Here is a 26,632-nt window from a genome sequence, read left to right as displayed (position 1 = left end):
CTTTTTAATATGCTATCTAGGTTGGTCATAACTTTCCTTCCAAGGAGCAGCGTCTTTGAATTTCATGGCTGCAATCACCATCTGCAGTGATTTTGGAGCCCAGAAAAATAAAGTCAGCCACTGTTTCCACTGTTTCCCCTGTTTCCCCATCTATTTGCCATGAAGTGATGGGACCGGATGCCATGATCTTAGTTTTCTGACTGTTGAGCTTTAAGCCAACTTTTTCACTCTCCTCTTTCACTTTCACCAAGAGGCTCTTTAGTTCTTTTTCACTTTCTGCCATAAGGGTGGTGTCATCTGCATACCTGTGGTTATTGATATTTCTCCCGACAATCTTGATCCCAAAGCTTAGTGGCTTAAAATAATAGCTGTTTATTTGCTAACAGTTCTTGGGGTGGCAAATTGGGCTGGGCTCAACTGGGCTGTTTTTCTGATGTTTACTCATGTGTTTGCAGTCATGTGATTGCCTAGCTGGGTCTGGTTAGTCTAAAATAGCCTCACTCAGGGACGTCCCTGGTGGTTCAGTGGCTAAGACTCTGCACTGCCAAGGTAGAGGGCACAAGTTTGGTTCTTGGTCAGATAACTAAGATCCCACATGCCATGTGGTGCACGGGAAAAATTTTTTAAAAATTAAAATAGTCTCAGTCATCCAGCTGGCATTTGGTGCTATCTCTTGGATGGGCCCTGTGTGTTAAACAGGCTAGCTTGGGCTTCTTCCTGTGGTGGCAGTGTTTCAAAAAGGTGAGAGCAGAAACTACTTGGCCTTTTGAGGCATAAACTCACCAAACAAGTTACAAGGCCAGCTCTGATAGGAGAAGCTACAAAGAATTTGTGGCCATTTTAATCTATCACACTGGGATGATGTTGGCCTGAAGCAGGGTGGTGGGTAGAGAGAAGCGGAGAGATTTTTATTTTTCGGATATTTAGGAGTCAGAATTGAGAAGTCTTGGGGATTGTTCTGGAACACAGAGGAGAGGGTGAAATTACAAATGACTCCTAGATCCTTTGGCTTAGGTAATTGATGAAAGGTGGTGCCCAGTACTCAGACAGAAAAGAGGAAGAGCAGGTTTGGGGGGAAGAGAATGTTTCCAGTGTGAGTCCTGTCAAGGATGAAATGTCTTTTAGACATCTAGGTGGAAATAGGCAGGAAGTAGGTGGATATGCAGATCTAAGGAGAAGTCTGGCTAGAGATACCAGTTTGGGAATCTCTGGTGCCTTCAGCCTAAGGCAGCTTCCAGGGGCTCTGCCAACTCAGAGCTGGAACATATAACCAGGCAGGGAGGGATCTGGTAAGTCAACTCTGTAGCTGCGCTGAGCCTAGTCTAGTATCTCAGGCAAAGTAATCAGTCTCTCCTGGTTGAAAGTTGCCAGGCTATTATGAGAAAGAGGGATTAAGTTTCTAGGCAGAGTCCTCGGCTCTGAACAAAGATCAGTGTTGTAAATGGCAAGAAGGTAGATCCCAGCTCCTGTCAGGAGGAAGTCTCCTAACAACAGACCACTGACAGATGAAGTAATGAATGTATCGTCACTGAGGGAGCCTAAACAGAGGCTAGAGGAACTGTGATGCAGAGGCTTGGACGGGATTCCCTCTCTGGGTCCAATGATAGACCTCCATGGCCAGCCCTGACACTCCATGAAGGTAAATTTCCCTCACCATCTCAACTTCTAATCCCACAGATCCCTAACTTTTAGAAACTGCACGAGTTTTCATTGAAGGCAGTTCTGCTGGGAGATCAGCAGTGCAGGAGGCACCTATTAGGGTGCAAAAGAAATGTTGACTAGGGTCCTTGCCATTCATTCGTTTGTTCATTCATTCAACACGCCACGAGCAAATCCTGTGCTCTGTACTAGGAACAGAGAGATGAAAAGACTCTCATCTAGAAGAAATTCAACTGCAACTACAAAAACTGTCTTGTAGCTGCTGTTAGTTTCTAGAACCATCTTCCCCTTGGATCTCAAGAAGTACTCCAGGGTCTCCTTGCTATGGTGTTGGGCTGTAAAGGTTTGATGAAAGAAAGAATAAAAGGAATAGGGGTGTCTGAGACCTGGAGAAATGTACAAGGGAGGGATCTCTGCCTGAGTGGAATCAGGGAAAACTCCTAAGAAATAAAGCAACATCCCTATCTGAATGAATAGTTAAAAAGAAGACATTTATTAAGTGCTTTCTCCGTGGCTATTACAGTGATACTTGGTTTCCTTGTATTATACAGATTATCTGGCATTGGTGGTCTTGAACACCTATTAATCTTATTTTCTGGAACCTCGTCCGCGCACTGTTGCAGTAAGAAGGCGGCGGGGCGCTCTCGGCACAACTCCCGAGACACGTCCTGCGAGCGGAACCCGGGTTCAGTGGCTGACGAGGGCGCCCGGAGGGTTTTCGCAGGACTCCAGACCTAGCGACGCGCACTTCGTTGCTAAGGGCTGAGGCGCGGAGGCTGCGGAGCCTGGAGGCTGTGGACGCCGTAGGGTTCGGCGTCCTCGTTGGGCCTCAGCTCCCGGCCCGGCCGGCCCTCCGGTGGGTATGGAGCTCGAGGCGGGAGGAAAGGGCGCAGCTGACTGGAGGGCAAGTGGGAACCCTCGCGCTCTCCGAGCCGAAGCCGCCCGACTGGCCAAAGCGGGGAGGGGGTTCCCGGGGCCCGCGTTGGGTTGGGTGGCCTTACATCATCCAGTCTTGGGTGAACACCCCTCCATCCACTCCCACCCCCCAGCCTCATCAAAAATAAGCTTTGAAGTTTAAAAAAAAAAAATAAGCTTTGGCCAAACGCTTAGAAGAGGCGCAGGGCATTTGTGTGATCTGAAAGGAAAAACTGCTCAGAGTTTGTCCCCACAATTTGGGGCAGCCTTGGGAGTTCTGACGTAGTGCTGATTCCCTAAATGACCTTGGGCAAGACCCTCTTATTCTCCGAGACTCTCTTTCCCTTACCTGTACCATTAGAAGGTCATATCGGACCATCTCCTACTTGCTTCTACCTGTGGTTTTGTTTCTGTTTGAGCTTTGGTTTTAGATTCCTTGGTCTTCCAGAGTGTAGTTTAGAAGAGTGCAGAAGGAGATTTGGGGAGAAGGAGGGGGATATTAAATCATCATTTACATGAACAGTGGACCAGGAGTCCAGCTGAATAAGATCCATTGCCCCAGCTTCACCCCTGTATGACCTTCGGAAATGGAAAAAAGTGAAAGTGTTAGTCACTCTTTGAGACCCAGTGGACTGCCGCCCAAGCTCCTCTGTCTGTGGAATTCTCCAGGCAAGAATACTAGAGTGTGTTGCCATTCCCTTCTCCAGGGGATCTTCCTGACCCTGGGATCAAACCCGGGTCTTGTGCATTGCAAGCAGATTCCTTACCGTCTGAGCCTCCAGTCCCAGTTTCTTCATGGGAAGTGACAGGTGGAAATATTCTGGAGTATACCAAGAAGTGTTGCACTGGAAAGTTAAAAGAGAATTCTCTGAATTATGTTTAGAGTGACCATTGAGGGGCTTTCCTGGCAGTTCAGCGGTTAAGGTTTCATGCTTCCAATGCAGGGGGCACAGGTTGGATCTCTGGTGAGGGTACTAAGATCCCACATGATCCGCAGTGAGGCTAAAAAATTAAATGAGATAAAAATTTAAAAGTAGAGTGACCACTGAGGATCTTAAAGGCCTTTGGGGAGTAGATTGGGGGCAGAAATGGGTCCTAGAATTCAGATTTAGGCCTCATTCGACCTGGAACCAACAAAAACATTGAGAGCTGTATTGAATTACAGGGTTTCCCAAGTCCTCTGTAGTGTTTCTAGGCCTGATATGTGGAACGGGTCAGGGTAACTGCTACCTGGAGAGTCTGTTATTGGACAGTATTAAAGGACCCAAATATTGTTGGGGGCTTCCCAGGTGGCACTAGTAGTAAAGAACCCGCCTGCCAATGCAGGAGATGTAAGAGACATGCCTTTGATCCCTGGGTCGGAAAGATCTTCTGGAGGAGGGCATGGCAACCCACTCCAGTATTCTTGCCTGGAGAATCCCATGGATTGAGAAGCCTGGTGGGCTATGGTCCACGGGGTTGTAAAGAGTCAGACACACCTGAAGCAATTTAACATGTACGCATATATTGTTAGGTCCTTAAAAAAAGCTTGGCAAGCAGGCTCTCCCACCTTAGTATTCCATTCATTCATTCACTCAAGAGATATTTGCCTTGTATCTGTTTTCCTAGGCCATGCTTAAAGTGCAAATACAAAAACAAATAAGACACTTTCCTTCCTCTCGAGTATACTGCAGGTTCACAATATAAACTATGGCAGATGACTTGAATAGTGTTTTCATTTCTTAGTCTACAGCATCGTGGACATTATCCAAGCACATATATTTTGTTCTCCAGATTTTAAGTCGCCTTGCTGTATCATATCTGGGCTTCCCAGGTGGTGCAGTGGTAAAGCATCCTTCTGCAAAGCAGAAGGCACAAGAGACGCAGGTTCAATCCCTGGGTCAGGAAGATTCCCCCGGAGGAGGATGGCAACCCACTCCAGTATTCTTGACTGGAAAATTCCATGGACGGAGGAACCTGGCGGGCTAGTCAGTGGGGATGCAAAGAGTAGACACAACTGAGCGAGTGAGAGCATCCTTTCCTTTCATATAATATCTAACATAATGAATTCTTAGCCTTAGTGTGATCAGTCACTCTGATCAGGAGATATTGGCTTCAGTTTAATATACTCCAGACTCACTTTCAGATGTGTATATTCTCTGTGTATATTTGTAATGTATGTTTAATATGTGTGTATTAAGAGTAGAATTAATAATAAAACTGCCGCTTTTAGCATTGCTGTTTCTGTCAATCCAGTAACCATTCTGGTAGTCATCATTTGTTACTAACAATCTACAGCTTGAACCAAGAGCTTGAAATACACTAGCTTTTGTAGAGATGCAGTATAGTAAGCTGGTAGGGAGCAAAGCCCCTGGAGTCCAAATGCCTATACACAAGTTTCAGCTAGGACACTTACTTGCAACTTATGTGTGAAGTTGGGCAAGTAACTTAACATCTCTGTGCCTAACTTTTCTCACCTGCAAAATGAAGATAGTAACAACGTCTATCTCAGAGGGTGGAGAATAGATTAAATGAGTTAAATATAAAGCACTTAAAAAAGTCCTCGGCATATTTTAAGTGCTGTTTTAAAAAATATTTATTTATTTATTTGGTTGGGTTTCCCAGGTGGCTCAGTGGAAAAGAATCCCCCTGTGATGCAGGAGACTTGGGTTTGGTCCCTGGGTCAGGAAGATCCCCTGGAGGAGGATGGCAACCCACTCCAGTATTCTTGCCTGGAAAATCCCATGGACAGAGGAGGCTAGCAGGTTGTAGTCCATGGGGTCGCAAAGAGTCGGACCCAACCTAGCTACTAACCAAGAGCAACAGCAGATTTATTTGGTTGCTCTGGGTCTTAGTTTTGGCACACGGGGTCTTTAGTTGCGGTGTGTGAGATCTGGTTCCCTGACCAGGGATGGAATCCTGGCCGTCTGCATTGGGAGCTCGGAGTCTTATTCATTGGACCACCAGAGATGTCCCTAGGTGCTATTTTTAATCTTCACAGAAGCTGAATGATAGTTATTATCCTATTTTACACATAGGAAACTGAGACTTAGAGAGGTTCAGGAACTTGCCCTAGACTGAACGAAGCAGAACTATAATTCAGACCTAGGCCTCATTTCAAGGCTAATGCGCCTAATGAAATATTATTCTGACTATTTTGTGCTGCTCTTAATAATTAGAATAAGGTCAATCAATAATTAGAGTTTATTTGAATTCTTAAAATTGAATTGTTAAAAAAAAAAAAATTGAATTGTTAAAATGCAGTAAAACTGTTTCTTCTTTGTAGATGTTTATGGTGGAAATTCTGGGCTAGAAGTCAAGAGCTCTACCTAGTTAGAATTTTGAGCAAGTAAATGTTTCTGCCCATATTCTGCAGATCTTTAAATAAAGAGTTTATATGTGATGATTTTGAGAAACTCTTTCTACGTAAAGTATTATTTTAAAAATTCATACTTAAAGTATTATTTTAAATAGGTGAATTTGCCTTTTTCACAAAAACAGTAAGCTGGGAAGTAAGCAGTCACTCCTGAAGATTTTTGATGAATGAAAATCTTACTATGAGTAAAATAAAAATATTTAATGACGAGTTTAAATATATCCTATGTTGCATATTTTAAAATAGTTGTATAATTAACATGGTATAGTTTCCCTAATTATTGGAAATGTACAAGTTATAAAATCTTTGAATTTTGCAAGATAAATCTTTGCGAGGGGAAATGACACTTAACAATCTCTTTAATTAACAGTTTCTTATTTACCTTTCAGTACAAACATATGCTTAGAGATTAATCTAATTGTCTTTTCACTAATTACAGAGATTAGGAAGTGGCTGCCTGAACTATTTTCCAAAGGATAATTTTACAAAGCAGCAGGTCACCAAGTTTACAAAGTTTACAGCTTTACAAATACGGCAGCTCACCAAGAAGATCCTACTGGTTTGGGCGTAAGTAATTCTAAAGATTTTCTTTTCCTTAGATTGTCCCATGCTGCAGATAGGAAGTATGGCTCTCAGAAGATACCAGCTAAAAATCTAATCAGTTTTAAGCAGAGTCAATCCATTTATAGCATCAGTGACCTAGATCTGTGGGTGGCATCTGTCCTTAGTTTGATGGCAGTGTTAAAAATGGGTTAGGTTGGCAGATAGGAAGCCCTGCAATCTCTTATCTAACTACAACAGGACAACACTGCAAGCTTTTTGAAAACTATCTTGGAATTTTTCCTGGGGGCATATTTGTGGTAACTGAAAAACTAGATTCCCCTCTTGCTGGGTGTCAAGCCAAAGACACAACCAAGCCAAAGAACAGAAGAAAGGATTTAGAACTTGCAGCAAGTTGGGAGAACAGGGATATTTTCCCAAACTGTGTCTCTCAGAACAGCAAAACTGGGCAAGTTTTAAGATAAGAGTGCATGCATATTTATGAAGGGCTCGGGTGGATATGCATATTCATGAGGGGCTTGAGTAGGGGAGAGTTCAGCCTAGATTTGGGACACAGGTTGTCAGAGTCACAGCTTTAGTTGATTAAGTCACCAGGGTCAGCAGAGGTCAGCATCATCGTTCCTTAAGTACCAGATAGTCTTGCGGTTGAGTGAGTGAGGGGGCTTGGATCCTACAGAATAGCTCAAGAATGTGCCTCTTAAAAAAAAAAAAAAAAGAATGTGCACTTGCTATCCTTTACCTTTGAAACAGAACTGGGAGTGCTTTTTTAAAATTTTTAAAAATTATCTAGTATTTTGGCTCTGCTGGGTCTTTGTTGCTGCACGGGCTTTCTCTACTTGCGGTGTGTGGGCTTCTCATTGCAGTAGCTTCTCTTGTTGCGGAGCACAGGCTCCATCGGGCTTCAGTAGTCACGGCTCCCAGTCTCTAAAGCACAGGCTCAGTGGTTGTGATGCACAGGCTTAGTTGCTCCATGGCATGTGGGAGCTTCCTGGACCAAGGATCAAACCTGTGTTTCCTGCATTGGCAGGGGAATTCTTTACTCCTGAGCCACCAAGGAAGCCCCAGAACTGGGAATTTTTACAATTGATTTATCATCTCCCTGGAGAAGGAAATGGCAACCCACTCCAGTATTCTTGCCTGGAAAACCCCATAGACGGAGGAGTCTGGTAGGCTACAGTCCATGGGGTTGCAAAGAGTCGGACACAACTGAGCGACCTCGCTTGATGTGGTCAAGAGCAAGCCTTCTGGCCAGGCTTAGATCACATAATGTCTAGGCCTATAATGGCTTCTCTTATGTCAAAGAAGTTCCATCTGGTTCTCTTCCTCTGGGAACCCTCTGCTCTTATCTGGCAACATGTGTGCTTGTTACAGAGAACCCTACAGTGTCTGAACTAGAAGAGCCCTTCAGTTCAGTTCAGTCGCTCAGTTGTGTCCAACTTTTTGGGATCCCATGAACCGCAGCACGCCAGGCCTCCCTGTCCATCACCAACTCCTGGAGTTTACCCAAACGCATGTCCATTGAGTCGGTGATGCCATCTAACCATCTTATCCTCTGTTGTCCCCTTCTCCTTCTGCCCTCAATCTTTCCCAATGTCAGGGTCTTTTCAAATGAGTCAGCTCTTCGCATCAGGTGGCCAAAGGATTGGAGTTTCAGCTTTGACATCAGTGCTTCCAATGAACACCCAGGACTGATCTCCTTTAGGGTGGACTGGTTGGATCTCCGTGCAGTCCAAGGGACTCTCAAGAGTCTTCTCCAACACCACAGTTCAAAAGCATCAATTCCTCGGCGCTCAGCTTTCTTTATAGTCCAACTCTCACATCCAGAGCCCTTAGGTTGCTATTTCACAACACATGTGTTTGTCACACCGTGCAAGCCGCTTGAAATACAGAGAAGGACGTGAGAGTCCCTCTTCTTGTGGAGCATACAGTCTGCTAGTAATCTTGGAATCTGGTGTCCATGTTACACGTTAGCGGGGAGGCTGAGGCACAGTGTGGAGGATCGAGGAGCTCAGTGACACAGGACACGAGTGAGATGAGGCAAGCCTGGCCCCAGAGCCCGGAGCTCTTGACGCCACTCATTGTGTTCTTTCCACTGCATTTGCTTCTGTTCCTTGTCAACCTGAGGAATATTCACCACCTAAAAGTTGAGAGTTACGTTTTATTCGGTAGGAATTTTTAGGACTTCATGCTCGGGAGGCAACATCTCAAGTAACAAGAGAACTATTCCAAGGAGGCGAGGGGGTGAGCTCGGATATATAGGAGTTTTGCAATAAAGGGCAGATAGTCTGAACATCAAAAAATTATTGTTAATTAAAGAAAACCACACACACAGACACAAACCAAAAAAGAAAACCAGATGCATCAAGTTAGGGAATTTAGCACTTTTCTATGTATGGGAGGATGCAAGAGTCTGGGCTCACTGAAATCATTCCTTTGATCTGCAGGATAGTTTTCATATCCTGAATTTCCTCAGGACTCACCAGCTCACCATAATCTGTGGCTGCAATTCCTGATGACTGTGACATCCTTTGTTTATGGCAGGAAATAGTCTGTTTCTCACTGGTTACCTGTTCTTTTCAGGACGTCAATTCTGGCAGCTTTTAAATGTAGGCTGAAATTCTTCTGGAAAACTGTGGTGGGTTTTTTGTTGTTTTTTAAGTGTTTTGTTTTTGTTTTAATCTATTTTGTTGAAGTATAGTTGATTTACAGTGTTGTGTTTATGTCTGCTATACAGTAAAGTGATTGTTATATATACACATATTCTTTTTCATTATAGTTTATCACAGAGTATTGAATATAGTTCCCTGTGCAATACAGTAGGACCTTGTTGTTTATCCATTCTGTATATTATAGTTTGCATTTGCTAGTCCCAAACTCCCAGTCCATTCCTCCCCCTTGCCCCCTTGGCAGCCACAAGTCTCTTCTCTCTGTCTGTCAGTCTATTTCTGTTTTGTAGGTAAGTTTATTTGTGTCATATTTTAGATTCCATGTATAAGTGATAACATATAGTATCACTTCCTCTTTCTGACTTACTTCACTAAGTATGATAATCTCTAGTTGCATTCACACTGCTGCAGATGGCATTATTTCATTCTTTTTTATGGCTGAGTAATATTCCATTGTGTATATATGTACTACATCTTCTTTATGCATTCATATCTCAGTGGACATTTAGGTTGTTTTTATGTCTTGGTTATTATCAATAAATAGTGCTGCCATGAACATTACAGTACACTTATATTTTCAAATTATAGTTTTCTCCATATATATGCCCGGGAATGGAACTGCAGGATCACATGACAACTCTGTTTTTAGTTTTTTTGAGGGACATCCATAGAGTGGAAAACTGTGGGGGTTTTTTTAAAGGTAATGATATGGGACTTCCCTGGTGGTCCAATGGTTAAGACTCCAAGCTTCTACTACAGGGAGCCTGGGTTTGATCCCTGGTCCGGGAACTAAGATCCTGCATGGAGAATGCTTGGAGAGTTTTAACTGTTATTTCTCATTATAGACTATTCTTCCTAGAACTATGTAGGCTTGTCATTCCCATAAGAAACTCACCTCCTAGAATTTCTCTAAGCAGAGCCCTGGAAGAGATGGCGACTGGGTACTCCCACCTGTACCCTCTGCCATCTCAGGGGACAGGTAATTGAGTAGCAGACGAACATTTCCCAGAGTAGCTGAGATTAGGTCCTAGTCATGTACCTTCAGTCCCATCAGACGTCCGTGCTGGCCACATATTCTGATCTCGACATTAAAACCGAGATATTTTTTAAAAATTTACATATTAACTCTTTTAAAAATAATAAACCTTATTGCACGTAAACATAAATTTATGGAAAATAAATATACTTTTGAAAACACACAAAAATGTTTGATTGGAAGAGAGCGGTATTGTTTTACATTTTTGCAAATCTCTTTACTGTTTGGCTTAAACAGAAGACAGTTGAATTCTCATATCTGCTTCTGCATTAAATCTATTGCAGTATGTCGTTCGTAGTATAAGAAGAAAGTCAGGACTCACATAGAGACATAGTTGGAAAAAGGATTTCACAGACTCCCTGAAAGGGTCTCAGGAATCCCCAGCAGTCCTGAGATCACACTTTGAGGCCTGCTGGTCAGATCATTACCTGTATTGTCTCATTTGGTGTCACTGTCTCCCGCATCTCATTCTTATTACAGAATAACCTCATGACCCTGGAAAGTATTTAATAGCAGTCCCACAAGCTAGGAAGGTTATAGCCTTTTAGAATAACTAAAGCTTTTTTCCAAGAAGCTTACTGGTGTAGATTGGTTTTTTTTTTTTTTTGGCCTTGCCTCAAAATTTATGGGATCTCAGTTTCTGACCGGGGATTGAACTCCAGCCATGGCAGTGAGAGTGCCACATCCTAACCAGTGGACCACCAGGGAATTCCCAGTGCTTCGTTCCTTTTAATGGATGAATAATATTCCATTGTATACATAAACCACGTTTTGTTTATTCATCCATTGATGGACACGGGTTGTTGTTAGCTTTTGACTATTGTGAACAGTGCTGCTCTGAACAGACATGTATAAATTTTGGGTTGAACACCTGTTTTCAGTTCTTTGGACTATATACCCAGGAGTTGAATTGTTGGATCACATAATAATTCTATGTTTGACTTACTGGGGAGCATCTTAATATTTTTAAAATTAGTTTTGTTTTTGTTTATCTGCAAATGCTGTATGGAAGGATGGTGCCTTCCCAGGGCCATAAGAGTGAGGCAGGGATGGGGAATAAGTGTAAATCTATGGCTGATTCATATCAATGTATGACAAAACCCACTGAAATGTTGTGAAGTAATTAGCCTCCAACTAATAAAAAAATTAAAAAAAAATAAAAAAATAAAAAAAAATAAAAAAAAAAAAGAGTGAGGCAGGGAAAGGAGAAAAACCAAATGCCTACAGTTAGTCTTTTTTAAAAAAAAAAAGAAAAGGTTTTAACATAACCATACTACCTACCATTCTTGTGCCTCACAGAGTTAACAGTGTGTATTATTCCTTTTACCAAACAGGGCACACAACTTCCAGCAGCCACAAGGGATGCTGCTACTCAGGTGCCATCCGAAACGAGCTCTTCCCCAGAAGGTCTCGTGCAGGTTCTGTCCAGTGATGGGGAAACTGCAGAGCAAATTCAGACACAGCACTTACAGATACGGGTACAGCGGTCTGCCCTCGGGGGGGATCCCCAGTTTTGTGCCCCATGACAATTCTCTCCTATAGAAAGAGAAGGCCCGGAGCCATCGTTGATGCCTTCCCTGGTCAGTCAGTTTGGTCTGTTTCCTTTTGGATAAGAAACATCTTGGTTGCTAGGGCCTACAGCCCCATGGCGAGGGACCCCGTGGCGATGATTCCCACATCTTTGGGAATCATCTCTAGAGTAAGCAAAAACTCTGGGTTTCTTCTTTTGTCAGATCCCAGTCATTCACTCATTCCGAGCATTTACAGAGTTAATAATGCCATTTCTGGTGATTTCAGTGTGGCTCCTTTCTATCTTTCTCCTCAGCATGGCCTGTAGTCCACCCTCTCTTCCCCTTGCTCCACTGTGCACCCTACACCATGGGGCTCCTCATTTTCCATCCTCTCTTTAGCAGGCCAGATGGATTTATCGAAGAGAGGATTCAAACTAAAGCCTTTCAAGAGTATAGCCCGGCTCACGTGGATACCGTCTCTGTTGTTGCTGCTCTGAACTCAGACCTCTGTGTCTCCGGAGGAAAAGATAAGGTGGGGTTTGCAGTGCTTCCCAGGAAACCAGCTTTTTGCAGAGAAGGGCAGATGTTTGGAAAGGAAGTGCTGGCTTAGCATTTCTGGCAGCAGGGTTGAACAGTGTAAAAATATGTGCTTTAGAGTTAAAAAGGCTGGGTTTAAATTCCTGCTCCACTGCTTCCTTTTACTTTGGGCAAGTCTTTTCATTTTCTTGAGCTTCAGGCTCCTTCTCTATTAAATGGGGGTAGTAATGCCAACTACCCAGGATAGTTGAGGATTAAATGGGAAGACACTCAGCGCTCTGCAAGACCACCCACATGCTTTTTACAGATGACAAGTATTACTCTAGCCTATCCATTTTTACACCTGCATGCACACGGGAGTTATTTATCAGCAAAAGGAAAGTTCTAGTCTCTTTTATGCCTCTCTTTTGCCAAAATATCTACCAATACTTCGAGACTGCTCCCATTTTTAGTGTAAATTTGGTTGCTTTATTTCCCTAGTATTTGGATCTGTCATAGAACTCAACCTAGGTTCTTGATAGCAAAAATGCTGATTCTTTCATAATAATGCCTCTAATTTTCAATAGCCATTTAGAATCTTCAGATTCCATTTATATACTGTATTTCACTGATTCTAAGATGCACATGTTTCCACATTGTAACACCTCTGAAATCAGGATGAATCTAGAAATTGATAATAACATCATTTAATTGGCAGCATTTTGTTGTAACATCTAGACATATGAACTTATATTTCTATGATCCTCACCTGTGAGGGGTAGATAGTGCAACAATTAGCCTCTCTGTTTTGCATGTTATGAAACTGGAATTTAACTAGGTCATAGTACTGAACGACAGAGACTGGGCCAGAGAATGCTTCTGAATCCTGTTTAGGGGGGAAAAATACAACAAAATACTAAAATATATTCCTGGAAAAAGGATGGAAAGAAAATTTTCATAATGATTCTCTCTGGCAGATGGGATTATGGATGAGATTTTTTGAAATTAAAGAAAAGTATGGGGACTTCCCTGGTGGTCCAGTGGCTAAGACTCTATGCTCATAATGCAGGGGACCCCGGGTTCAAGCCATGGTCGGGGAACTAGATCCCACATGCTGCAACTAAAGATCCTGTGTGCTGCAATGAAGATTGAAGATCCCAACTAAGACCTGTCACAGCCAAATAAATAAATATTTTTTAAAAGTATGATTTGTTCACAACAGTGTAAATATACTTTTATTTTTTTGGCTGTGCCACATGGCATATGAGATCTTAGTTCCCCAGTTCAGTTCAGTCACTCAGTTGTGTCTGACTCTTTGGGACCCCATGGACTGCAGCATGCCAGGCCTCCCCATCCATCCCCAGATCCTGGAGTTTACTCAAACTCATTTCCATTGGGTCGGTGATGCCATCCAACCATCTCATCTTCTGTCGTCCCCTCCTCCTCCTACCTTCAATCTTTCCCAGCATCAGGGTCTTTTCAAATGAGTCGGTTCTTTGCATCAGGTGGCCAAAGTATTGGCGTTTCAGCTTCAGCATCAGTCCTTCCAATGAATATTCAGGACTGATTTCCTTTAGGATGGACTGGTTGGATCTCCTTGCAGTCCAAGGAACTCTCAAGAGTCTTCTCCAACACCACAGTTCAAAAGCATCAATTCTTTGGCACTCAGCTTTCTTTATAGTCCAACTCTCACATCCATACATGACTACTGGAAAAACCATAGCTTTGGCTATACAGACCTTTGTTGGCAAAGTGATGTCTCTGCTTTTTAATATGCTGTCTAGGTTGGTCATAACTTTTCTTCCAAGGAGCAAACGTCTTTGAATTTCATGGCTACAGTCACCATCTGCAGTGATTTTGGAGTCCAGAAAAATAGTCTGTCACTGTTTCCCCATCTATTTGCCATGAAACGATGGGACCAAATTCCATGATCTTAGTTTTCTGAATGTTGAGTTTTAAGCCAACTTTTTCACTCTCCTCTTTCACTTTCATTAAGAGGCTCTTCAGTTCCTCTTTGCTTTCTTCCCTAAGTGTGGTGTCATCTGCGTATCTGAGGTTATTAATATTTCTTCCGGCAATCTTGATTCCAGTTTGTGCTTCATCCAGTCCAGCATTTCTCATTATGTACTCTGCACATAAGTTAAAAAAGCAGGGTGACAGTATACAGCCTTGATGTACTCCTTTCCCTATTTGGAACCAGTCTGTTGTTCCATGTCCAGTTCTATTGCTGGACTATTGCTTCTTGACCTGCATACAGATTTCTCAGGAGGCAGGTCAGATGGTCTGGTATTCCCATCTCTTGAAGAATTTTCCACAGTTTCTTGTGATACACACAGTCATAGGCTTTGGCATAGTCAACAAAGCAGAAGTAGATGTTTTTCTGGAACTCTCTTGCTTTTTCGATGATCCAGTGGATGTTGGCAATTTGATCTCTGGTTCCTCTGCCTTTTCTAAATCCATCTTGAACATCTGGAAGTTCACGGTTCACATACTATTGAAGCCTGGCTTGGAGAATTTTGAGCATTCCTTTGCTAGTGTATGAGATAAGTACAATTGTGGAGTATTTTGAGCATTCTTTGTCATTGCCTTTCTTTGGGATTGGAATGAAAACTGACCTTTTCCAGTCCTGTGGCCACTGCTGAGTTTTTCAAATTTGCTGGCATATTGAGTACAGCACTTTCACAGCATCATCTTTTAGGATTTGAAATAGCCAAGGATCAAAACCCATGCCCCCTCTACTGGACGTACAGAAGCTTAACCCTTGGGCCACCAGGGAATTCCCTGAATATACTTTTAACACTACTAAATTGTATACCTAAAAATGATTATGATGGTAAAATTTTTTTAACTAGGGAAAAAAAATCTAATCCCATATAGATTTTCCTTCAGCATCCATACCCAGAACCTCAATCTAAACCAGATGTCCCTGCAGAGTGTTATCCCAAACCCATCATTAACGCCCAGACACTTCAGCGGAGTGGGCCAGGGGCTCTGGAAGAGACTGAGAGCTCAAACTAGGGGAGCATGAGGAACGACACTACAATGAAACTTTGGTAGAGAGGGAGAAATTAGGTAGAGAACAAGATAAAGGTTTGTTGTTTCATCTAAACAAAAAAAAAGTCAGTTAAGCTAAAATATTCTAATGACTCTCTGCAGACAGTTGTGGCCTATAACTGGAGAACTGGAAATGCGGTGAAAAGGTTCAAAGGACATGAGCGTGAAATCACCAAGGTAATTGTCATATGATTAGCATCCCGAGGAAATTTGGAATTGAATAAAGGAATGCCTGTAGCTCTAGGTAGTAAGAGTGGTTGAATATTTCAGTGTTAAGGAAAAATGCAGGGGTTTCATTTGATGTCACCGTGTGAAGCCCCACTCCCACCAGAGCAAACCATTCACTCAGCTATAGTTACAGGTGTAGTAAACACACATTTTTGTTTCATTGTTAAGCCCTTCATAGCTTCCCAGGTAGCGCTAACCCACCTGCCAGTGAAGGAGATGTAAGAGACATAGGCTTGATCCCTGGGCTGGGAAGATCCCCTGGAGGAGGGCATGGCGGTGTTCTTGCCTGGAGAATCCCAGGGACAGAGGAGCCTGGTGGGCTAGTCCACAGCGTCGCAAAGAGTCGGACACGACTGAGCAACTCTGCACGTAGCGCAGCACAGGCAGTCAGTAGAGAAGAGCTGAGACTAACTCCCCCGCCCTGTCCTAACTCACCAGGGCCATGTGTCGAAGCCTTACCAAGTGTTTACTCTAGGCAAGAAGATGACAAACTCTCCATACTGAGGAAGCTTTTAGTCTAGTTGGGGACATTTTTTAAAAGCTAGAAACAGTTACATAAAAATTAATTTGTTAAAGAGCATGACAGAGTAGACTGAGATTCCAGCAAAAATGATAGAGAATGTCAGATGATATAACTCCCCTCTCTGAAGTCACCTGCATGAACCCAAAATTCAGAAGCAAACTCCATCGTAGTGAGACTAAGTTATCAGCCACAGTCACACAGCACAGACTCTCTTTACCTGCCAGATACAGTGCATTTTGAACCAGACTGAGAGTGAACACCAGGCTCTGGCACTTTTATCTCCAGGCTTTTTCCATTTTTAACGTCCAAACAAGCATATTAGAGCTTTCTTTTTTTTTCTTTTGAGCAGATAGCGTGTATTTACAAATCAAGCCAGTTCTTCAGCGCCTCTCGTGATAAGATGGTCATGATGTGGGACTTGCAGAACTCCTCACAGCCAAGACAGCAGTTCTCTGGCCACACCATGGTGGTCACTGGGCTGACCGTGAGTCCAGGTGAGGTAAAGCCAACGTCTTCGCAACACCAGCACTGTGGTACTTTCTGAAAAGCCCTGTCCCGAGTCTGTCTCATGGACCATCTTCCTGCCATTGTTCCCTAAGATTCATCACAACTGTGTACTGGCTCCCGTGACAACACCCTGCTCTTGTGGGATGTGGGGACTGGACGGTGTGCAGAGAGCGCTTCAGTCTCCAGGAACCTGGTACGAACTCAAACCTGGTCCCGAGCAGGGCAACAGAAGGGAGCCTGGGGTGAGGAGGAGCCCAGGAGAGAGACGTGGAGGGAGACCCCATGACCAGGCCTTAGAGTCTTGGGTCCTAATTACTGCTCACCCCTAACTAAGGTCTTCTGCTCCAGAGAACAACTCCACTAGTTTATATTGGAGTTTTAAAGGGTGTCCTCACTTATGCCTTCAAAACATAGTTATTCCATATCTTCTGTGGGCCAGGCACTGTGCTAGAAGCAGGGTTAGTGGCCCAGGGCTTGGTTCCTGGCCTCCAGAAGCTCACAGTTTATGCTTATCGTATGTTCAATATATGTAACATTATGCAGAGAAATAAGCATGACCTTTTGCTATTTGTGTAATTTGATTTGCTTATGAAGACCAGTGTTTTCTGGTAGCAGACTGATGTCAACTCCACTGCCTATGAGGTTAGTCATACCTGGGATTAAAACATGGATACATCACTTTTTAGCTGTATTAACCCAAGAAAGTTACTTGAAGTCTCAGCATCTTCATTTATAAAATGGGGAGAATTAGATCACCTGACATGGCAATGTCCTTTAGTGGTTGTCAGACATTAGTCGTGTGATCTTTTCAAGTTTTGAAGACAACTGTCAATGGCAAGATGTGCTTGCCCTGTGCCCTCCATATTTGTACAGGTTGCTGGAAGAAATGAAAACCGTGTTACCTTGGGTTGTTTCGAAAACTGTTTCACGCCTATCCAGCAGGGGGCTGCAGGGATCAAGGGAAACAAGGACACTCTTCCTGAACCCGAGGAGGCCTCGATTAGGGTTTCATTGGTCCCACTTGAAAGCAGAGGCTGCTCTCCTTAGCTGCCACTCGGCCAGTGGTGTTTGAGTTTCAGATACTCTAAGAGTGCTGCATGCATTTCGGGGCTCACGCATGGTCCAGTTGCTTCCATTGCTGCTGATAACCTAGAAGCTGCAGGTCGAGCATGACCGGTGGGCCTCTGCACCACATAAAATCCCTCTTAAGTCAGATGTGCTAGGCTCAGCATCCTTGAGAAGTGATGACAGGGATGCTATTTAGTGACATTTACAGAAATTACAGTGGAGGAATGGCGTGGTGTGAAGTTTTGAAACTTTTGCTTTTTCCAGGTCACTCACTTGTGCTGGGTCCCCCAAGAACCTTACGTACTCCAGACCTCCGAGGATAAAACCATCAGGTGGGCTTACTGAGCAGCAGTGAAGGTGTTTCTGGTGAAGGTCTGTGGCTCCCGTGCTTACCTGACTCTGTTCCTACTCTGCTTCTTGGCATTCCTGTGCCTCTCCCAGGGCCTTCCACTCTTCTGCCCTTTGCTAGTGCTGGCATCTCTCTGATCTGGCCCCGCGGATCACCTGGATAGAGGTTGAATGGCAGGAGGTCAGCTTGTTCTGGCTGGTTTTTAGAAGCAGCTGATTCTGACGGCCCTGACTGTGGGAATGGGTTCAGATTAACCTCAGGGTCAGTCGCTTACTTGTCCCACCCCTTCAAGTGGCCCTTACTGGGCTCCAGGTGTTCTCAATCACTCAGCCCTCAGAATCACCATCAGGGAAGTCAAATGAAGTAAATCCTTCTTAGACTAGAAAGCATGACCAGAAAGATTGGATCTCAAGAGATTCTTCTTAGAAAATGGTGGGAAGAAGATAACAAAATAAAATTGAGACAAGAGGTAAAACGGTCCCCAATTGACCCCATGGGTCAGTTGGCCAAGGCCTGTAAATATTTTGTGTCTGATTCTGGAATGATGCCTGCTCCTCTCCATCGTGATATATATCTTTAAAAATTTTTGTTAAATCACAGGCACAGAAATATTTTCTCTCGTCTGTTGAAAGTAGTACCCCAAAGGACCAAATTAACAAATTAACTCGAACAATTAAGATGCTTGGTCTAAATTCCCATTAATTAGATCTCAAAATAGAAAGAACTCAGATGTCATTCAGTTTGGTTATTTCCTGACAGCTTTAGCATCTCTGAGATCGATCTGGTTCATGTTGCTGTTTTTAGGTAAATCACAGCGTTCTGTTCTGACTGGTCAAAGCCCACAAAGAGCCAAGACTTCGGCTTTCACAGGCAATCACAGGTGCATTTCAGCACATTTACTGCAAACTCATTCCCTGCCGTAATTTCTTTCAGACTGTGGGACAGTCGGGGGCTGCAGGTAGCTCATACATTTCCCACCCAGCAGCACATCCAGACGCACTGCGCGGTCAGTGAGGACGGACACAAGTGTGTCTCCTGCAGCAGCGGCTTTGGAGGGGAAGGCTGTGAAGCCACGGTGAGAGACTGTGGGGTCCAGGTGTTGGGGTGCTGACGAGAAATGACTTCCTCTGACCTCTTGCCTGTCCTGGGCTACACAGGCAGGCTCTACTTAAGTCCCAGGCCTATTCCAAGTGCATACTGTACGGGAGCCTTTGCATTCTGGATGCTTCTTTCAAGAAAACTCCATTGCCTAAGCTCTCTGCATCGGTCATAGAAAAGAAATGTGATGGGAGTCAAGATAGGAAAGCGTTAGACACAGAACCACCTACTAATGTCCCTGATCCCAGTAGAGTTTAGAAAGGGGATGACCTGTTTGAAGAATCAATGTGTTCCTATTGCGCATATGGTCACAGTAAAGGAATTCAAGTTCTTTGGGAAGTTTAGGCTCTAGTGTTGGTCAAGGGCCCACCGCATCCTGAACCCATATACCTTTCCTTGCAGTTAATTTCAGGATAGATTGCCTTGGCTCCTCCAGAGTACCTTGGATTTCTCACTGTAAAATATTAGTTAACAGATTTATCTAGTATCCAAATGGGACAACTACAACTCCCATTTTATTGGACATTTATTATGTGCAAGGCACTGGGCTGAGCACATCATGTGCGTTATCTCATTTTATCCTTAAAACAATCTCGGGAGTTTGGTATTACTATAGTTCCCATTTTACAGATGGAGAAATAGAGGCATGGCAAGTTGAAATCTCTTGTATAAGACTGCACTTCTCATAAGTGGTAGGTTGAAGTGTTGAATCCCAGGCTTCTGATGTAGCATTTCTTCTCTAAGCTAAGCATTTGCATTTCCAGCTTCTTCAATTGTTCCTTGGACAACGAGTCAGTGTCCAGTGATTTCATTATTTTTTGGACACAATTCCGTGTGCTCTTGTCTGTGAACATCATTCTCCAGGTGTAGTCTGATTAGTATCAACAGGAGTGGGCTGGCAGAACTGTCGTCTCCCTTGTTATAAAATCTGGTCTTCCTGTACCCAGAGTCAGTGTCTTGGTGTTAAATCAGAAGGCCTGCCCCTGTATATACTTATGAGAAGGTACTCCTAACTGTGGGTCCCACAGGTGCCAAGAGGCTGATATAAGGCTGCTCTTGAGCTGTAGTAGAAAATAGGCTATCCTCTTCTGTCCCATGGTGCTGTCATGATAATGAAGAAGGCAACAACCCCCGGTTAAACCATCTTTAACCTGGCTTGTTTGAGACATAGTCACTGCCTGACTGAATGGATGGCTGGGAGGGATGAAGATAAGGGTGTCTGTGTGAGGAGGTGGGCTGAGGGAATAGGGGCATCATGAGAGTCTGGGGAGAGGATACTAGAGAATGAAGCATTTCTGAAGCTGGGAAATGTGTATGCAAGCCAGCCCCTGTCATTACTTTGCAGCTGTGGGACCTAAGGCAGACACGGAACAGAATCTGTGAGTACAGGGGGCACTTCCAGACCGTTGCGTCCTGTATCTTTCTACCCAGAGCTCTAGCCTCGATGCCTGCAGTTGCTACCTCATCACATGACTGCAAGGTGAAGATCTGGAATCAAGACACTGGAGGTAAGGAGCCTGCCTCTGGTGCTTCTCAAAGATACATGAAGTCCTAGAGGTTTCCTTAAAACTCTTTGTTCCATTGCTCAGCATATATGGAGTCACCCATGTCCTGCCACTGTCCACCCGTAGTGGTTAAGAGATGACATCAAGAAACCAGACTCCCTGTCCAACCTCTGGCTAGGAGCTGTCACCATGTAATCCCTGGTATCATGTTGTACAGACGCCTTCCTAAAAGCTCAGATGTATCTGGTTCATTCATTATTTCTATCTGTAGTTCCTCATCATGTTTTGACTTGTGATGCTCAAAATGTCTGGAAAAGCAAATAAGAATTGCCACTTTAAGATTCATGTTCAAGGGCTAAAATGAGAGCCTCAGTTAGGTGGGGGTGAGGTGTGGGGTAAGGATAGTCTCAGAAAGACTGCCCTCTCTTGACTCTGCAGCTAAGGTTTGGGATTGTAGAAAGGTTATGCAAAGCGCCAGAGAAAGACATGCTTTAGGGAACAAGCTCCCCATAGTTTCCTTGATGTGGTGGTGTGCTGGAGCCAGCTTCTGCTCACTGACTGTTAAATATTCAGGAATATTTAATATGGTCATGGCAGGAGTATTTACCTCACGAAAATTGGCAAATGCTGTGAATGAAGGTTTTTTTTTTCTTTCCAAAAAGCCAGCTTACCAGCACCCCACTGCCTTCATACTGATCTGTCCTGGACACTGGCTTCTGGCAGACACAGGGCTAGCGTTCACTTAGACCCTCAAGCCAAATCCCTTCGACAACTCATCTCCCAGAAACTCAGCTCCTAGCAGGGGAGGATAGGGTCGCCCCCCTCAGACATGTGGGGTCACGTCCAGCAGCTTCCACAGTGAGTGCAGTCAGGTACCCTGACCTGGGCTTGTGGGAGGAGCAGCTGTTCTAGATTCGGGGATCAAAACCCAAGACCAGGGAGGACCAGGTGCGAAAGCGCCGCTCTGCCCGCCGAGTGTGCGCGCGTGCTCCTAGAAGAGCAGCCTGCAAGATGCTGACGGAAGCGAGTGGGTCAGCCGGCAGCCCCAGACCGCCCTGCAGGTGCCCTGTCATCCTTTGTCCTGAGAGGACAAAGCAGGACCCCAGGGCGGCGCAGCTGAAGATCAGTGTCCTCATCTTTTGCTCTGCGCTTTGTTCTCTGGGCGGGCATTCGAGGGCAGCGTTTTAACACGGCCTTGCAGTGAGGCCCCAGTTGTCCGGTGTACTTCCAGGTGGAATACGTCCTGCGCTGATGCCCTGGGGCTGACCTCCTCACTGAACACTCCTCTGAGGCACCGAGTGCCTCTCGCATCTGGGTTAGGTGCATATACACAGCACGGGCTTTATTTCTGTAGTCTTCTCACAAAGACGCCGCCTTTCATGATATGGCAGCCTTGGTCTAACGTGCCGGTTCCCCCTTCCTCCCCAGCCTGCCTTTTCACCTTGTCTCTGGATGGATCAGGACCTTTGACTTCCCTGGCGATGGCCGACACCATCTCCTTATTGTGTGCGAGTTTCAGCAGAGGAATTCACTTACTCAGGGTGGACCACAGCCGAGGGCTGGAACTGCGGGAAGTGGCGGCATTCTGAGGCCAAGAGACCTTCACTGGACAAGAGCAAACTGTGGCTCCTTCTTTCTCAGTGTGACTTTGTGTTTTTTCATGTTCTCTTGAGGGGAGGGTGATGTGGAGCTGATGTTTTTTGCTTAGGTTTCCTTGGAAGATATGTCAGTGTTAGAAGTCAGTTTAAGTCAAAATCAGGTGTAGAGATTAGTAATATGGACTCAAATATGGTTCTCAATTGAAATTAAATCCAAGTACAAGTTTTAGTGAGCTTTGGGGACTACTGTTTAAGAAAAATGAGTTTATGGGCCTTTGCCTTTTGAGATGGCCCACACTCTTGTCTGTGGAGTGTTTCTCCCAAGGCCATCTTACCTTCTGAGATGTACTGCATTTTGTTCATGGAATGTGTGTCTTTCTTAAAAAAAAAAAAAAAAAGGTTTATAGCTCAGAATGATGGATGTGGATGGATGTGGATGTAAGAGTGAGAGTCAGAACACAGGTCTGAGTCTACTGAACTGACCTTTTCCATGTCTCCAGAAAAGAAAAGAGTATAGTGGAGAGAGAAACCGTTGTGGTTGCCTCACAGTTATCTAGGTGGGAAAGGTTAGTGCAGCTCCGTGGAAGAAACGGATTGCAGACATGAGGTTAAGCTCTAATCACAGCCCCTTCCTTCCCAGAAGAATCAAAGTTAGGGCAAGGAAGCAAAGCCACAGGGCGAGCGCTGCATGAGCGGGAGACCTGAGATGGCGGGCAAAGAGGCTGGCCGCCACAGTGCCTCGCCCGGAGTTGGACGGATTTTCAAACCCATTCCACGGAGGAGGGAGGGGAGAGATGAAGGCTAAGAAGAATTTCATTTGTGTGTTTTAATATTTTTACTTAGTTTTATATAATCCTTCCTGGGAAATGGCCAGAGCGAGGCAAAGGGAATGTCTGCAATGACATTGGAACACATAGAAGTAGAAAGATGGGCTCAGCCGTGCCAGCCACCGAGCCCCCGTCGGTGAAGAGGAGCAGACTACTCCCGTCTGTCTGGGTGGTTCCCAGGAGATGGGTCCCGAGCCTGGTGGTCACAAGCCTGCTTTCCTCCAGGGAAAGGAGACTCACTCCTGCCTCCAGGCAAGCCCACACACAAGGCAACTGAGGCCTGGAAAGTCCCTTTCTGATGAGTCCCACAGAGTCCTGTCTGGCCCCCTGCCTGTCTCTGATACCAGCCGCTGGCAACCTTCTTCCATGTCCCCCTCTCGCTCCTCTTTGGGGCCAGCTCCCCCATGCTGTCTCCAGCCACCGGAGAGGAGCATCTTAAGCTGATGATGCAAAGCATCCATCAGACCCAGGTTGGACCCTCCATTTCCCCATTCAGCTGGATGATCTTAGGAAAGTTGTAAAACCCCAGTTTCCTCACTTAGAAGATGGAGCTCATAATCCTACTTTGCTCACAGGGCTGTTTTGAGAATTGGACCATGTTAAATGCCAGGCAAGCTGTGGGATGCTTACAGTTGGCAGCCCCGGCTCCTCGCTGCCCTCTCTGCCCAGACTAAATGCTGTCCCTCCCATGTGACACGTTCACCACTCCTTCACCCGTCCTCCTTAGATCGTGACTTCTAACCCTTCGGTCATTGTTCGGCTTCCCTGTGATCCCTTAAGTTACAGATCTTTGAGCCCTAGAAGGACGTGGTGAGAGAGGAAGCTGCCTCACTGAGCGCCAACAGGAGGCTGAGCGCACATATTCCCACGTGGTTCTTAGTACCCTGTCACAGATGAGGAAACTGAGGCCTGGGGACATGCAGTCCTCTGCCCGAGGTTATACACGTGGGGAGGAAGGGGAGGAGCCCTTTGCCTCACCCCTTAGCCTCTGCATGATGTCACAAAGTCCACTTCAGAAATTCTTAGACCATGACATTGTTTGTATCTTTTCTAGACCAGTTATCAACTTTTTGGCTCCAAAGAGATCCTCCTGACAAGGGGCCTGGGAGTAGTAGACAGGTGTCTCAGGGAAAGTCCTAGCGAGTCTTAAACTATTAGTGCTACAACTGAGCCTTTTTTTCTAGGAAGAAGAGAATCTAAGGGAGTGGGTTGGGAGGGGGTCCCAGGGAAGACTGAGGAAATTAAAGGGCTCTGACAAGCCCAGTTCTATTACCAGTTAAATCGTTTCCCTACACTCTACACCTGCTTGATGTAAAAATTCCTTATCTGTGCATTTTAAGTAGAAAATAGATTCATAAATGCACATGTTTTTATAAGATTTTTCAGTCTTTTATGCCCTAATGCATTCATTTGGTCATCAAACATCTCATTTTAGAGGCTATTCCTCTAAAATCACATAAGGGAATCTTCCAAAGACAACTTTTTTTTTCTTTTTTGGCCGTACCACACACATGGCATTCGGAATCTTGGATCCCTCACCAGGGATAAAACCCATGTCCCCTGCAGTTGAACTATGGAGGCTTAACCACTGGACTACCAGAAAAGTCCAGCTTTTTTCTATGAAAGTATTTAAGCCCTTGGAATCTGGCCAATTATATTGTAATTTTTTTTAATTCATATATTTACTTGTATAAGTTGAAAATATATATTAATATTGAATGAAAATGCATAGTGATTATTAACCACCTTTTAAAAATATTTATTTGTTTTTTGTGGTGGCTTAAACTATCTTATGAGGTGAGGACCTTTATTTTTTCTAAAAGGTTAAAAATAACCTGGAAAAGGGTGTTTTCTTTAAAATAGCTACCTGCAAGTATTGTGATGCAGTAAACATCTTTGGTATCCCCACAGTATCGGACAAGTCCTGATTATCACTGACTTCCTGAACAATGATTATTAAAGAAGGTTCCTGAAGAATTCTGAGTTTACAGTCACCAAAACAGAGATAATATCTGATCTTTCAGGACAGCAGCAGAACTGTGCCTTCAGATGTGTGTTTTCAACATTGGTATTGAGAGAGATTGTTTTCAGTCTATAAGGACCTTTGTTTTGATACAGGAATTGCAAGTATAGAACTCAAGTCATTGGTTTTTTTTTTTTTTTTAATATTTTAATGCTGAGAAAAAGGAACTTAGATTTTTCTGATTGGTCTTTTGAAAGAATAATTATTAAACAGCAGTTTCATCATCAAAAACACAGCGGAGTGCTAGCTGTTCCTGAAATGGGCGCTTCTTGGCACGGGGTTTGCAGCTAAGATAGCATTCCCAGCTAGGCATGGCCATGAGAATAAGCTGGTGTCAGTGGATTGGGAGTGGCAGTGATGTGTGTGTGTAACTTCCACCTTATAAGCACAAAAGGCACATGTTTGTCCAGGACTTCCCCTCTGGGCCCCTTCCCCCTAGGTGTGATGCAGACTGCCAGGAGTAGCTTCAACTATTCGGATAAGGATAGGATGGGACAGCAAGAAAGGAGGAACCAGGGCCCCAGATAACTTCCAGGAGCTGATCTGTTCCAACAGCCTGACTAGCTGAACTTTGACTTGAAAGAGAACGTCATTCTCTTTAAGTCACTGTATATGTATATATATTTAAATTTTTTTAGCCATCAAAAAAACTCATCAAGTTTAGCCATCACAAAATTTCAAATGTCTTAAATTTACAGCTGGTTGAATTTTCATGAACTGAACACATGCTGGTAACCTAGATGAACGAGTATGATGCATCCCGGGACCCAGATGGCCTCCCACATACACCCCTCCAGAAGTATCTGCTCAGGAATTTGTCACAACGTAAACTGGCTTTGTCTGCTTTCTACTTGATATAAAATCGTATTGTAGTAGATGGAAGATATGGCCACAAATTTCTCCCATCCCTGTACGTGTGACCCTTTGCCAACTAACTTATCACTAATCAGCCAGTTCACTTCAGTTCAGTCGCTCGGTCGTGTCCGACTCACTGCAACCCCATAGCTGCAGCACACCAGGCCACCCTGTTCATCACCAACTCCTGGAGTTTATTCAAACTCATGTCCATTGGGTCGGTGATGCCATCCAACCATCTCATCCTCTGTCATCCCCTTCCCTTGTCGCCTTCAACCTTTCCCAGCATCAGGGCCTTTTCAAATGAGTCAGTTCTTCACATCAGGTGGCCAAAGTATTGGAGTTTCAGCTTCAGCATCAGTCCTTCCAATGAATATTCAGGACTGATTTCCTTTAGGATGGACTGGTTGGATCTCCTTGCAGTCCAAGGGACTCTCAAGAATCTTCTCCAACACCACAGTTCAAAAGCATCAATTCTTCGGCACTCAGCTTTCTTTATAGTCCAACTCTCACATCCATACATGACTACTGGAAAAACCATAGCCTTGACTAGACGGACCTTTGTTGGCAAAGTAATGTCTCTGCTTTTTAATGTGCTATCTAGATCGGTCATAACTTTTCTTCCAAGGAGCAAGAGTCTTTGAATTTCATGGCTGCAATCACCATCTGCAGTGATTTTGGAGCACAAAAAAATAAAAATCTGTCACTGTTTCTGCTGTTTCCCCATCTATTTGCCATGAAGTGATGGGACCGGATGCCATGATCTTAGTTTTCTGAA

The 26,632-nt window shown here is 44.3% G+C and overlaps 1 protein-coding gene across 3 annotated transcripts; it reads left to right on the top strand.

Moving 5' to 3' along the window:
* Positions 1-1,497: 1,497 nt before the first annotated feature.
* On the top strand, positions 1,498-26,045 carry WDR31 (WD repeat domain 31). Of its 3 annotated transcripts, none has more exons than XM_043453774.1 (12): positions 1,498-1,639; positions 2,211-2,515; positions 6,369-6,496; positions 11,527-11,670; positions 12,106-12,235; positions 15,376-15,450; positions 16,374-16,518; positions 16,624-16,724; positions 17,864-17,931; positions 18,882-19,023; positions 20,392-20,554; positions 21,980-26,045. In XM_043453774.1, the coding sequence occupies exons 4-12, from the start codon at positions 11,555-11,557 to the stop codon at positions 22,138-22,140; spliced, it is 1,101 nt and encodes a 366-aa protein (XP_043309709.1). In that variant the 5' UTR covers positions 1,498-1,639; positions 2,211-2,515; positions 6,369-6,496; positions 11,527-11,554; the 3' UTR covers positions 22,141-26,045. The 3 variants fall into 3 exon arrangements, with proteins under 3 accessions (XP_043309709.1, XP_043309707.1, XP_043309708.1); XM_043453772.1 differs by having other exon boundaries at positions 1,554-1,639; positions 12,103-12,235; XM_043453773.1 differs by lacking the exon at positions 1,498-1,639 and having other exon boundaries at positions 2,430-2,519; positions 12,103-12,235.
* The last annotated feature ends 587 nt before the right edge of the window (positions 26,046-26,632 follow it).

This window comes from Cervus canadensis, chromosome 30 (assembly GCF_019320065.1).
Source record: "Cervus canadensis isolate Bull #8, Minnesota chromosome 30, ASM1932006v1, whole genome shotgun sequence".
Lineage (NCBI taxonomy): Eukaryota > Metazoa > Chordata > Mammalia > Artiodactyla > Cervidae > Cervus > Cervus canadensis.
Note: the sequence above shows the minus strand (reverse complement) of the source record. Positions and strands in the feature narration are given on the sequence as shown.

Excerpts from the sequence above, each read along its gene's own strand:
- WDR31 (XM_043453772.1), top strand. The coding sequence starts at position 11,555 with ATGCTGCTACTCAGGTGCCATCCGAAACGAGCTCTTCCCCAGAAGGTC. Across the intron at positions 15,451-16,373 it reads ATGAGCGTGAAATCACCAAG|ATAGCGTGTATTTACAAATC; the intron begins GTAATTGTCATA and ends TCTTTTGAGCAG. Across the intron at positions 16,519-16,623 it reads TGGGCTGACCGTGAGTCCAG|ATTCATCACAACTGTGTACT; the intron begins GTGAGGTAAAGC and ends TTGTTCCCTAAG.